This window comes from Andrographis paniculata, unplaced genomic scaffold (genome assembly GCF_009805555.1).
Source record: "Andrographis paniculata isolate CXL003 unplaced genomic scaffold, ASM980555v1 Contig69END, whole genome shotgun sequence".
NCBI lineage: Eukaryota > Viridiplantae > Streptophyta > Magnoliopsida > Lamiales > Acanthaceae > Andrographis > Andrographis paniculata.
Window position 1 is genome coordinate 2,127,634 of NW_026137605.1, and position 11,986 is coordinate 2,139,619.

An 11,986-nucleotide genomic window follows, 5' to 3' on the forward strand; every position below is an offset into this window, starting at 1 on the left:
ATGGTATCTGGCATGGAGGAAGTATAATTTCGATACATTTTATTCAAAACAACATACTATGGGTGTGTTTGTTTGGGGTTTGGATTTTGAGTTGAGATTTGAACAGTAAAAATTTTGAATTTGAATAGTTGTATGATGTGATATAAATAGGGTTTGATGTGATGTTTTTGAATGTAAAATTGATTTTTAGTATAATTTAAAAAATAAAAAATAGGTGTTTGATTTGATATTTTTGGGGAAAAAAAATTGAATTAACAGTGAAAATCCGCCAAAATCCTTCAAACAAACACACCCTATATGATTTTTCTTTTTTTAAGAATTATAACAGTTTTATTATTCAATAAGTTGAATAGTGATTTTACAAGGAATCGAGGTATAGAATTTATGGATTATTTGGTACATAAATGATATAGAGAAATAAAAATATTTTTATTTCTTTTGTTTGGTTGAAATAAAAAAAATTAATATTAGAAATAGATAAAAATAAAATTAAAAAAAATACAGTATTTATTTATTTGTTTTTATATTTAATTTTTATAATTTAATTTATATTTAATTACTATTTATTTTTTATTATTATTTAATGTTTATAATTTTTTTAATCCAATTTATCATTTTTAGTGATTTATTTATTTTTTTCAATCAACAAATAGCATATTTTTTTATACATTGTATTTTTTATTTTATATTTTTCAATTGAATCCATTTTCATTTTATATTAAATTCATTTTTGTATTACTATCTCCGTCCCAAGTTGGTATCGTCTTGGTATCTGTAAAAACAGAAATTTAAAATAAGTATAATTAATAGATAATTTAGAATATATTAATAAAAATAATTAACTTATAATGTAAATCATTATAAATTAAAATTTAAGATAATTAATTAGTTTAATTAAAATTAAAAAAAAATTAGAAATTTTTAAATAAAATTAAGATGAGTAATCAGTTTTTTTTTTAAAAAAGTGACGAACAGAAACTGCAACATGACATGTCAAGTGGAACGGATAAAATATTATTTATCTACAATTACCACATGCACATCTAATTTGTTGTATAATAAATATGACATTAAATTGATCCCCGTCCGATAATGCTTTTTTCAATTCTAAATCCCTCAGAGTACAATAAAGCTATCTTTATAAATTAGTCGTTATATTAGTATGTTTCTTTTGATAAGTTTAGGAAAATTTTGGTTTGAATTTTGTATTAAAATAATGTTTGATATGATATTTTATGAGATAAAAAAATGTATTTTTTTTTAAAAAAACGTAAACTCCAAATAATAAAATTTGAAAAATTTTAGGTAAAGAAACATACCCAATTAATTCGAGTGAACTCACGGTTATCCATTATTTTATTTTATATTAATTTTTTCCTATTGTTGGTTCTATCACATATTAACAGCAAAGGAAAAGAAAAATTGTCGAGGATGCAAACCCAAGTCTCACATGTAAAAAAATTTCCAGATTTATTAAAATTATTCAAAATGATATTTTGTTATATTTATTATTTATTTATTTATTATTATTATTAAGGATAAAACAGTAATTTTAGTTGAAAAGTACTTCAACTTATTTTTAAAAAAAGCTTAAAAAACTGCTTCTGTTATTAAACAAAAGCCAATGTAAACAGATACAAAATACAGCGGAAGCTAAAAGCAGCTGTCAGAAGTCAATCCAAATAGAGCCTAATATTAGCTGTTCCGATAACGATTCGACAACGTTTCTCAGCGGATCTCCAAAAACGATTGAAAGCACTTTTGGATTGGTTCAGACTTCAACCATCTTGCGTCAATGACTGTTGGTACACACATCCAACTTTCGGAACACTCCGTGCAGAGAAGGAGAATACACTGAAGAAGTCGACGAGAGGAAACGGTTGTAAAAAGCATAAAAGAAAAAAAAAATGTATCAATTCCTACCGAGAGAGACGCAAAGAAGATAAAAGAGAAATACTTCATTCGTCCTTTAACAATCTATTCATTTTTTTCATTTTGGTCCGGCCTATAACAAAGTATATATATATTTTTTTATTTTTTTAATTGTACTATCTACGTAACATTACAAATATCATTCTAATTTACCATATATTACACAAATGTCATTATCTTTATATCATACAGGTTAATTTAGTCTTTTTACATTTATTTATACTTTATCCTAATATAATACTAATATTTATAAAATTCCGTGCAAAAAAATAAATGGATATATAGATATGGGAATGAGGGAGTATTATACTTTCTCAATTCCAAAACAACAAAGACATTTATGATCAGTAAAGATTTAAAAAATAATAATACTCCCTCCGTTCTACTTTTCATGTCCACTTTTTTATTTTCGTCCGTCCCACTTATTTTGTCACTTTTTTTTTTTTGAAAAAAAATTATATACTTTAATTATATTTTAAAATTTTTAATAAGATTATCATATAAACAAATTAAAAATAAAATCTAAATAATAAAAATTTGTGAAAATTGTGTCGTTTGTATACCTATACAATTTTATACAATTAATTAAATTAACACATACGATTTTATATTCAACAAAGTCGTGTTATATTCAACAAAGTTGTGTTTGTTACGTATTACAATTTTCGTTATGTCCATGTCATAAATTCAATGGTAGAATTAAAAGTAATTAAAAATATTAATCGTGACAAAATTGACTAAAAAATAACTGAATGAGACTATTAATATATTTTTTTTTTTTTTCTCTTTATATTACACACGCCGTACAATTTGCTTTGTCGTGAATAGCAGCACACGTGCTTGCCACGTGATCTCTCTTCCCGCCAAATCGTTCCCGCCAAAATCCCCAATCCCCTTGAAGAGTAGCACCGAAACCCTCGAGCCGAGCATTCTTTCTTCACCTGAGCATTTCGCAGAGCTTCCGGTAACAGTTTGCAGCCGCCGACCAGAGAGTGAGAGAGAGAGAGAAAATGTCTGGGTGGGACGAGGGAGGCGTATACTACAGCGACCAGGGGCAGTTCCCCCATGGCGGAAGCGATCAGGCGGAGACGGCCAATCGGCACACAGCGCTGCAGAAATTCAAGGAATTTATCAGGAATTTCCAGCGCAAGAGCCAGCCGAACGTGTTTCCCTACAGAGAAGCCCTACTGTCGAATCCCAAATACCTGCTTGTCGATCTCGCCGATCTCATCTCCTACGATCCCGACCAGGCTCTCCCCCAATCTCTCCGCGCCAATCCTGCCGACTACCTTCCTCTTGTAAAAATACAATCCCAATTGATGCTTAAATTTTGATGCCTAAACTTGTTTTTTCCTGGATTTAGTGCGTGGAGCAAGCCTGAATTCATTTTGTTTATTTCAAGCCAGAATCTTTGCAAGCTACGACTATGTTCTTTTCAACTTGAATCTGGCTTTTGTGCACATTGATTTCATGTTACTTGAGATCTTTATCACATAGAATAATGGCCGGTTGAAGAAATGATAGTTAGTCAAAATCTATGAATTGGGAATTTCTACTCATCATTGTATGCAGAGCTAATAAAAAACGAGTTGCTTAGGGTTAGGAAATGCAAAATGCGAGTTATATCTGTAAAGATGGCATGAATTTCTGTAAAAATCTGTTTATTTTACTGTATTTGAACAATATTTTGGATATAGTGTTCAAACTTCTACAGATATTCTGCTAATGCATTTCAAATTTTCTCATTCTGCCTCTGTATACAACAGTTTGAAACTGCCGCAGCCGATGTTCTTGCAAGTCTAAAATCAAGGGTAGCTGGAGAAACTGGTGAAATGGAGGAGCCAGAGCCAGGGGAAGTGCAAGTATTATTGAGGTCTGATCAGGATCCTGCTTCGATGCGTTCATTGGGGGTTAGTGATTTAATTTAATAACTTCTATGCCATTTTTATGAGATGGGTGTTCTTCAAAATGGTGCTCACTGTTTGCAAAATGTCTTGTAGGCACAATACATTTCAAAGCTTGTAAAAATATCTGGCATTGTCATCGCCGCTTCGAGGACCAAGGCAAAAGCTACATATGTTACTTTGTTGTGTAAGAATTGCAGGAATGTAAAGCTTGTACCGTGCCGACCAGGTCTTGGCGGAGCTATTGTACCCCGGTCTTGCGATCACGCACCTCAGGTTCCTAACAGATATATTTATTTAGATTTTGAGATTTCATATCCTTAAAGAACAAAAGAGTTAATCGTGATGTATTAACTAAAGTGCACACATTTTTAGCCTGGAGAAGATCCGTGCCCTATTGATCCATGGATGGTGGTTCCAGATAGAAGCAAATATGTTGATCAACAGACACTGAAATTACAGGAAAATCCTGAGGTGAGGATTTTCGAACATATTACTTATTCAGAAGGTTGTTCCACTTGCAATGAATCTTGCTGGCTCCTTTTCTTCATCTACATGATATCTTTTTCTAATTTAAGGATGTGCCCACTGGAGAGTTGCCTAGAAACATGCTTCTATCAGTTGATCGTCATCTTGTGCAAACAATTGTACCTGGAACTAGATTGACAATCATGGGGATCTACAGCATCTTTCAAGCTGCCAATTCATCAGCTTCGTAAGAATCTAAACAAATTTGTAGTTAAGAATCAGCAAAAACCACATAATCTGACTTTCTACTCTTTTGAGCAGTCACAAGGGAGCAGTAGCAGTTAGGCAGCCCTATATCAGGGTTATTGGATTAGAAATGACATCTGAAGCTAATTCTCGGGGTCCAACTGATTTCACCAGAGATGAGGTACTATGATTGGATTTTCTGATTAATTGTTGTTGTTGTTCGAGGTTGGGATTTTAGGTTTTCAGGATTATTGCTTGCCTATGGATATAAAATGCCTCATGTCAACTTGCTCTTACCATTCTCAGATTGAAGAATTCAAAAAATTCGCATCAGACAATAATGCCTATGAGCAGATATGTTCAAAGATTGCTCCATCAATATTTGGCCATAATGATGTCAAGAAGGCTATTGCCTGCCTTTTATTTGGAGGCTCAAGAAAGGCATGTTAAGCACTGTTTATCTTTCATTTTGATCTTCTGGTGTAATTTCCTGATTATAGTTCGTTTGGAGATGCAGAATTTGCCAGATGGTGTTAAATTAAGAGGTGACATCAACGTGCTACTCCTTGGAGATCCATCGACAGCTAAATCACAGGTTCGTTACTTTTGAGTTTGAATGATGCATATCACTCATACTAGAAAAGATCTCACTTTAGAATATGATGGCTGCAATCTTTGCTCTATGCATGATACATTCTGTGCAATTTATTCTACAGTTCCTTAAGTTTGTCGAGAAGACAGCTCCAATTGCTGTTTATACTTCTGGGAAAGGCTCATCTGCTGCTGGTCTTACTGCTTCCGTAATTCGAGATAATAGTTCTGTAAGTGCTTCACCTACTAAAGCTTTTGAGCAACTGTTATTCTCATTTTTATCTTTAACTATACCATTGAGAGCAGGCAGATAAATTCTCCTTGGACTTTGAATCGATTTCATGGTTTCTAAATATTCCAGCGGGAATTTTATCTGGAAGGAGGAGCCATGGTGTTGGCAGATGGAGGAGTTGTTTGCATTGATGAGTTTGACAAAATGAGGGCTGAAGACAGGTGATTGAATTGAAATTGAACTATGCCATAGTCATGTAAACTCTTCTCTTTTATATAATGTTACTGTTTGCTATGTGCTTATCTATGATGCCTGTGGTTCAGAGTTGCTATTCATGAAGCCATGGAGCAGCAAACAATTTCCATTGCCAAAGCAGGTATAACAACAGTTCTCAATTCAAGAACATCTGTGCTAGCAGCAGCCAATCCTCCATCCGGGCGTTACGATGATCTCAAGGTTTGTTAATTTCTGCACTATGTTTGTCTATGTTATTCCATTGGTACAGAGAAAGCTTAAAAGACTTCATTTTGCTTCTCAGACAGCTCAAGACAACATTGATTTACAGACAACCATTCTTTCAAGATTCGATTTAATCTTTATAGTGAAAGACATCAGAATGTATGCACAAGACAAGGTACAAAAACAATAATCGCTCATGATGGTATATACGATCAAATCCTACTTGTACTATGGTTCCATGTGAATAATCACAAAACGTTTTGGGTGATATTCGTTGCAGAACATCGCTAGCCACATTATCAAAGTTCATGCGTCTGCAGAAGCAGCATCAAGCGACACTAGGATCTCCAAACAGGATAACTGGTTGAAAAGGTCTGTAGAAGCTCCATATCGATGAAGTACAATGATGTTGGATGCATTTCTCTTGATGCTGTTTTGTGGTGCAGATACATCCACTACTGTCGAACTGAGTGCCATCCCCGTCTTTCAGAGGCCGCAGCATCTAGATTACAGGAGAACTATGTCAAGATTAGACAGGTATCCGTTATAAACTTCTAAATGTTAGAAATAACTATCTTAATTCAGTGAAAGCAATACGAAAACATGTTTTTTTGCGCAAGTAGTTTATTCTAGACCCAATCTAGGCTAATTTATTTATGTATTTCCTTTTAGGATATGAGGCGCCAAGCGAATGAAACAGGCGAAGCAACTGTAATACCGATTACAGTGAGGCAGTTAGAAGCTATTGTGAGGCTAAGTGAAGCGCTAGCTAGAATGACGTTGTAAGTTCATTTCTACGACACTATTGCATCTATTATGGTTGCTCTAGTTCCTTAAAACTTATCTTTTTCTGCTGCGTAAACATAGGTCTCACGTAGCGAATGACAACCATGTCGTGGAAGCCATCAGGCTCTTTAACAACTCGACAATGGATGCAGCCCGTTCTGGAATAAATCAACACATAAACCTAACCCCAGAATTAGCGAACGAAATAAAGGTAATAAGAACATTTCATTTGCCTGTTTTCTTGCGCCATGACTAATTTGAAATGAAAACGGACATTTGATGAACGCAGCAAGCGGAAACCCAAATTAAAAGGCGAATGGGGATTGGGAGCCATTTATCAGAGAGGCGACTAGTAGACGATCTCGCCAGAATGGGCATGAATGAATCCATTGTAAGTTCACACTATTTTTTATCGAATCTGGAATTATGTATTGATTACATACGGTTCGCTTGCAGGTTAGGAGAGCTCTTCTAATCATGCATCAAAGAGAAGAAGTCGAATACAAGAGGGAGCGCCGAGTAATCGTGCGTAAAGCTTAAGGAATGAATATAGTTTCTTAAGTGTTGAATTATACTCAACTTTGTTCTTATCATCTAAAAACTTCAGACTTAAGTACCAAACTAAGCTACTACTTCATTTTCATTTATATGATCAAAGAAGAGTAAGCAATTGTTCAATTAGCTATTATAAGCCAAAATCGAAGAGTTACAATTGTTCAACTACAACAGGCAACAAAACTTGCTTTTGAAGGATCATTATCGCCATTTCATCGTACAAAAAGTAACGGAAAAGTCCAACCTGGTTTATCCGGCTTTTGATGTTCTCGCAACGGGTGGCAATACAACCGTGTCAAGATTCCCGGGATAACGATCCCATAGGGCTAATCCTCCTCGGCTTTCTTTCAATTCAGGATGTTTCTTGAACTCGGCCAAGGTTTTCGCCCATTCGATTTTGGACGAGTGCTCCCGAGTGTGAGGGTGCAATATGAAGATCGAATTGTATTCGCAATTCGGAAACATGAAGAACTCAAATGCGTCTCCCAATCTGTAGACGACGTATCCAAAGCTCAGCTGATCCCTGGGCGTGAAGAGGTCGACCTCGTTGAACCATAAGCAACTGAACAAATTATTCATTGCAGTATGCTCGCGGATTATAATCGCGCCTTCCGGAACATCTGCATTTTCAGCATCATATTAAAGCCGTTAAAGATGGGAAAAAGCAATGCGAACCGATTTCCGAGTTCCTTGATAAACAATAAATACTTTTGGCGCTATCCATTAATGTCTGTCTTACCACTCGCGGTCTTTTTATGAGGACCCCAAGGCTTCATTCCCTCGTAAGAATATATTTTCATGTGTAGATCGATTAGGGGGCGAGCGTAACGCTTTCTCCGTTTGTTTGAATCAGCCTCTTCGTATATACTCCTGTGGTGCTTATGCTGTGCTATTGCAAATGTGTACTTCCCGCGCCATAAATACCTTAATGCATTTAACAAGTTATGTCGTAAAAATTCCAAAATCTCCCAAAACCAATAAAGCAACTGATGTGTAGAGATATAAACTACACATTACAAAAAAAACACTACGATTTTTGCAGAAGAGTTTAAAGAATTGGAGAAAGACAAAAAGTGTTGTTACCATACCTCTCCAATAGAAGCAGAGGATCCACAATAAGCTCCATTTTGCCGTCGATCCAAATGCTGTACTGGGCTTGAGGGAACAACCTATGCATTAATATCTTTGGGACCTTCCCGTTTCTTCTGGGCTCATCGTAAGGCTGATTTTTGAGTAGAATCAAGCGCCAAATACCTACCCACTGCCCACCGTCGTTATCCTCTCTGACACTAACATTATGCTTGATGAAATTAAGAGACACTTGATCGACAACCATTAGGAAACAAAACAAAGTCTGTGATCGCTTGCTAACATTGGATGGTTGGTTAGGAGTGTCATAAGCATCAAAGATACCCGATGCAACGACAAATCGGCATTTCTTCACATATTCGATGTCTTTTGGATCCATTTCATCGCCCCCACCTTGAACAAATCCACAATGCACCTGGAGGTATTACACATGTATTCTCTTTCACATCCGACAAATGAAGTGCTTTATATGCTAAGAATATACTAATCCATACTTTCACATTCCAAAAAAACAAGAACTGTTTTAACTACAAGACTCACTCTTTCCTCCTAATTAGCCTTATATATATATACACATATCAATTTGAGCCAAAAGGTGATTATATATATACGATTGTTGTTATTGCGCTGAATAGTACTGACAAACATAAAGGCAAACAACACACGATAGAGGAATATACAACACATGGTTTATGTTAACATAGTACAAAATCAACGTATGAACTGACAACACATGACATAATCCACACAGCACATAGTATCACTAATTTTAGTACAATAAATATTTTCATACAACACAGCTACAAATATGAACTGACGGCACATGTGTTAAATAAAAGCATGCGTTGTCTTTCGCTCAACACCGTATCTATCCATATATATATATATATAGTACCAAGAAATAACATCTCCAAGAAAAAATACGGCGCCTTGAAATTGACTGAACTACAATATTGCCTTGTGAATTCCATTGGGTGTGTTTATTTGATCGATTTTTGTTTTGAATAATAAAATTTTGAATTGAAATATATATTGATGTAATATTTTGAATGTAAAAATAAATTTTAGTGTAATTTAATAAATAAAAAGAAATATATTTGATTTGATTTCTTTAGAAAAAAAAAAGATTAGGACAATAAAACTATGATGAAAACCACACAAGTAAACACACCCATTGTGTTTCATAATAACAAATCAATTTCAACACGTGTCACATGAAAAGGTCTCGCATAAGAAAATCATCAAGGTATTGTATAATAATCCAAGAAGATAGACCAAGTTCATTGAATGTGAGTTAATTACCTTCATGACCGGCTTGATTTTGAAGCTTTCTTCCCTTTGCTTCCAGTTCTCGTGCCCACCAAAGAGAGGAGGAGATTTAGATTTATTGGTTGCATCATTGTCTTTCATAACGTAAGACAGTGTCTTGACCATTTTATCAGGTGTTCGTGTATCCGGAATGACTATTTTGTTTGGATCATCAGCAACAGGGATCTGGCAACCTAATTGTTAATTAGAGGCGGTAGTTCTTCAGCATCAATTGAATGAAAGCGGGATTAAGAGAAGTAAGAAGATTTTTCGATGATCTTACGGTGTGGGGGTGTCACAAGTCCCATCGTGTTCAACATGCCATTAACTCTGCTATTTTTGTTACAAAGAGCTGCAAATCGAACAAAGCAAATTAAATAAAGATAAATATTGTATTCTCTATCGAGGGGAAATAGTGGGTTTCAATTCAAATGACATCCTAACAACATATAAATTATGAATTAAGTAGCCCAATTTGTTAGCACACAATAGCAAACCGTATAACTTCAGCCACTACAACACGTATTAGGCAGCCGCAACATTTTAATGATTTATCCCTCTTAAAGGCATTAACCTAAGCTTATAAAAAGAAAAAAACACTTCAAGCATGTTAAAAGGCATTTGAGAATTCTTTAGCCCATCAAAGTATTTGGCAAAGGAAAATAGGAAAAATTAAGACGTTATGAAGCATAAAGACTATGGTTGTGTTCTTGTGTGGATTTTACCACAAATTTTTACTATTCAAATTCTTTTTTTCTCTCCAAAAATATCAAATCACACAATTATATTTCTTTTTTTATATTATACTATAAATCTATTTTACATTCAATACATTACATCAACATCTATTTATATCACATCAAACAACTATTTAAATTCAACATGTTACTATTCAAAATTCCAAACCCAAAAATCTAAACCCACAAACAAACACACCCTAAGTAAAAACTAAGTCAACTACCGTTTACATTTTCCCCCAAAACTTATAAAGTCTTCATTGCAACAAACACTACCAACATATTTTCTTCGATGTTCAAGTTGATGAACAATATTAATCTAAATATTTGGTTCCTACTTTTATGAAATGCCATATAAGATCGACCACTACAACTACTATGTAAACTTTAACCAAATACTCAAACAATTTTAAAGTGCATTGGCTTATAAACCATCTTAAATCAGTTGCGAAACAACATTCGACATTCAACTTTAGCTCAATAGCTATCATTATCAAAAATCTTCCCCAAGAAAAATTACATCATTGCAGATTGCAGCAATAGAACAAGTAGAGAAATATCATCGAAACGGTGTAATTATGTAGAAAACAAACTTCACATAAGAATTTGCTCACAGATGAACTAAAATTTCTTTCAATATACAAAACTTCTTCTAAGCCTATAAATCGAAAATTGGGCAAAATAGAAAGTTAAAGAACACTAAACAACCTGCAAAAAATGCATAGGAAGATTGGCAAGACAAAATGTGGAAAATCAAAGCAGTGAGTATTAACAACATCCAAATAATCCCTCCAGCAAGAACCAATCGAATGAAACCCTTTTTCCATAGAACCCTCATCGAACACTCCTGCGACAATTTCCCACCGGGCAGCAACCCTTCTTCCTCATCTGCACAAACATTTGCTTTCAAAATTTCGAACTCAGGCAAGAACACGATGTTATACTAAATCAAAATCGAAATTACACGTACGTTTGGTTTGGTGGGTCTGATTTCTTCGGGCTGCCCGTGAAGAAACGGACCTGTGATGTTCGTTCTCCATTTTATGGAAACCCTCAGCTAATCCTGCGGAAAGATTTAATGAATTTGCAATCGGCGGTCATCAACGGAGGAGCGACAAAAGATCCGATCTTTTGAGTCTGATTTTTCGAAAACATGAATGATGAATGTGGAAAGGTGTTGTGCTTAACAGGACATTTTGGGTGAAATTTATTTCAGAGAATTTGCCTGCAAATTAGAGAGTACGCAGTGCGCCATTGCCATTGCCGTTGAGGAGTAAGCTTTGCGGAGACGCTCCGGAGCAGTCGTCTTTCTCGATTTTCTTCGATCCGAACCCGACCCGTTTCAGGGGATTTGCATTTTCTTGGGTCTGTCTCTCACCTGGATCCTGATGTGGATGCAATTGAGTGGACGAATTTATTTAGGAAAGAAAATGGTCACATTGTAAAATAATTACATTGATTAAATTTGATCTTATTGATTTTTATTTTTTATTTTTTGATTAATTTTGATTTCATTGTACATAAATTTAATCAATTTTGTCTCATACTAACTCATATAGTGATATGAAGGTTGTGTTTGAATAACTAATATGTTTATTTAGCTGAGTTTTTTTAAATTTTACTATTTGAATTTTGTATTTATCTAAAAATATATATATATTACAAAATATCCTATCAAA

The 11,986-nt window shown here is 34.4% G+C and overlaps 2 protein-coding genes across 3 annotated transcripts; one reads left to right on the forward strand and one right to left on the reverse strand.

The window, feature by feature from the left end:
- Positions 1–2,854: 2,854 nt before the first annotated feature.
- LOC127263934 (DNA replication licensing factor MCM5) lies at positions 2,855–7,346 on the forward strand. Its single transcript, XM_051293257.1, has 18 exons — positions 2,855–3,230; positions 3,699–3,842; positions 3,933–4,112; positions 4,212–4,310; positions 4,415–4,551; positions 4,626–4,731; positions 4,857–4,991; positions 5,068–5,145; positions 5,267–5,371; positions 5,503–5,594; positions 5,697–5,829; positions 5,912–6,007; positions 6,113–6,204; positions 6,279–6,369; positions 6,505–6,614; positions 6,700–6,829; positions 6,908–7,009; positions 7,075–7,346. Exons 1-18 carry the CDS (start codon positions 2,943–2,945, stop codon positions 7,156–7,158), a joined length of 2,202 nt encoding a protein of 733 aa, XP_051149214.1. The 5' UTR covers positions 2,855–2,942; the 3' UTR covers positions 7,159–7,346.
- Positions 6,193–11,683, reverse strand: LOC127263935 (probable hexosyltransferase MUCI70). 2 transcript variants are annotated; one of them, XM_051293259.1, is made up of 9 exons: positions 11,533–11,683; positions 11,278–11,370; positions 11,016–11,195; positions 9,854–9,922; positions 9,565–9,764; positions 8,262–8,677; positions 7,913–8,097; positions 7,418–7,793; positions 6,193–6,334 (listed from the first exon to the last, which is right to left on the reverse strand). In XM_051293259.1, the coding sequence occupies exons 2-8, from the start codon at positions 11,345–11,347 to the stop codon at positions 7,423–7,425; spliced, it is 1,491 nt and encodes a 496-aa protein (XP_051149216.1). In that variant the 5' UTR covers positions 11,348–11,370; positions 11,533–11,683; the 3' UTR covers positions 6,193–6,334; positions 7,418–7,422. The 2 variants fall into 2 exon arrangements, with proteins under 2 accessions (XP_051149216.1, XP_051149215.1); XM_051293258.1 differs by having other exon boundaries at positions 11,278–11,683.
- Positions 11,684–11,986: the final 303 nt, after the last annotated feature.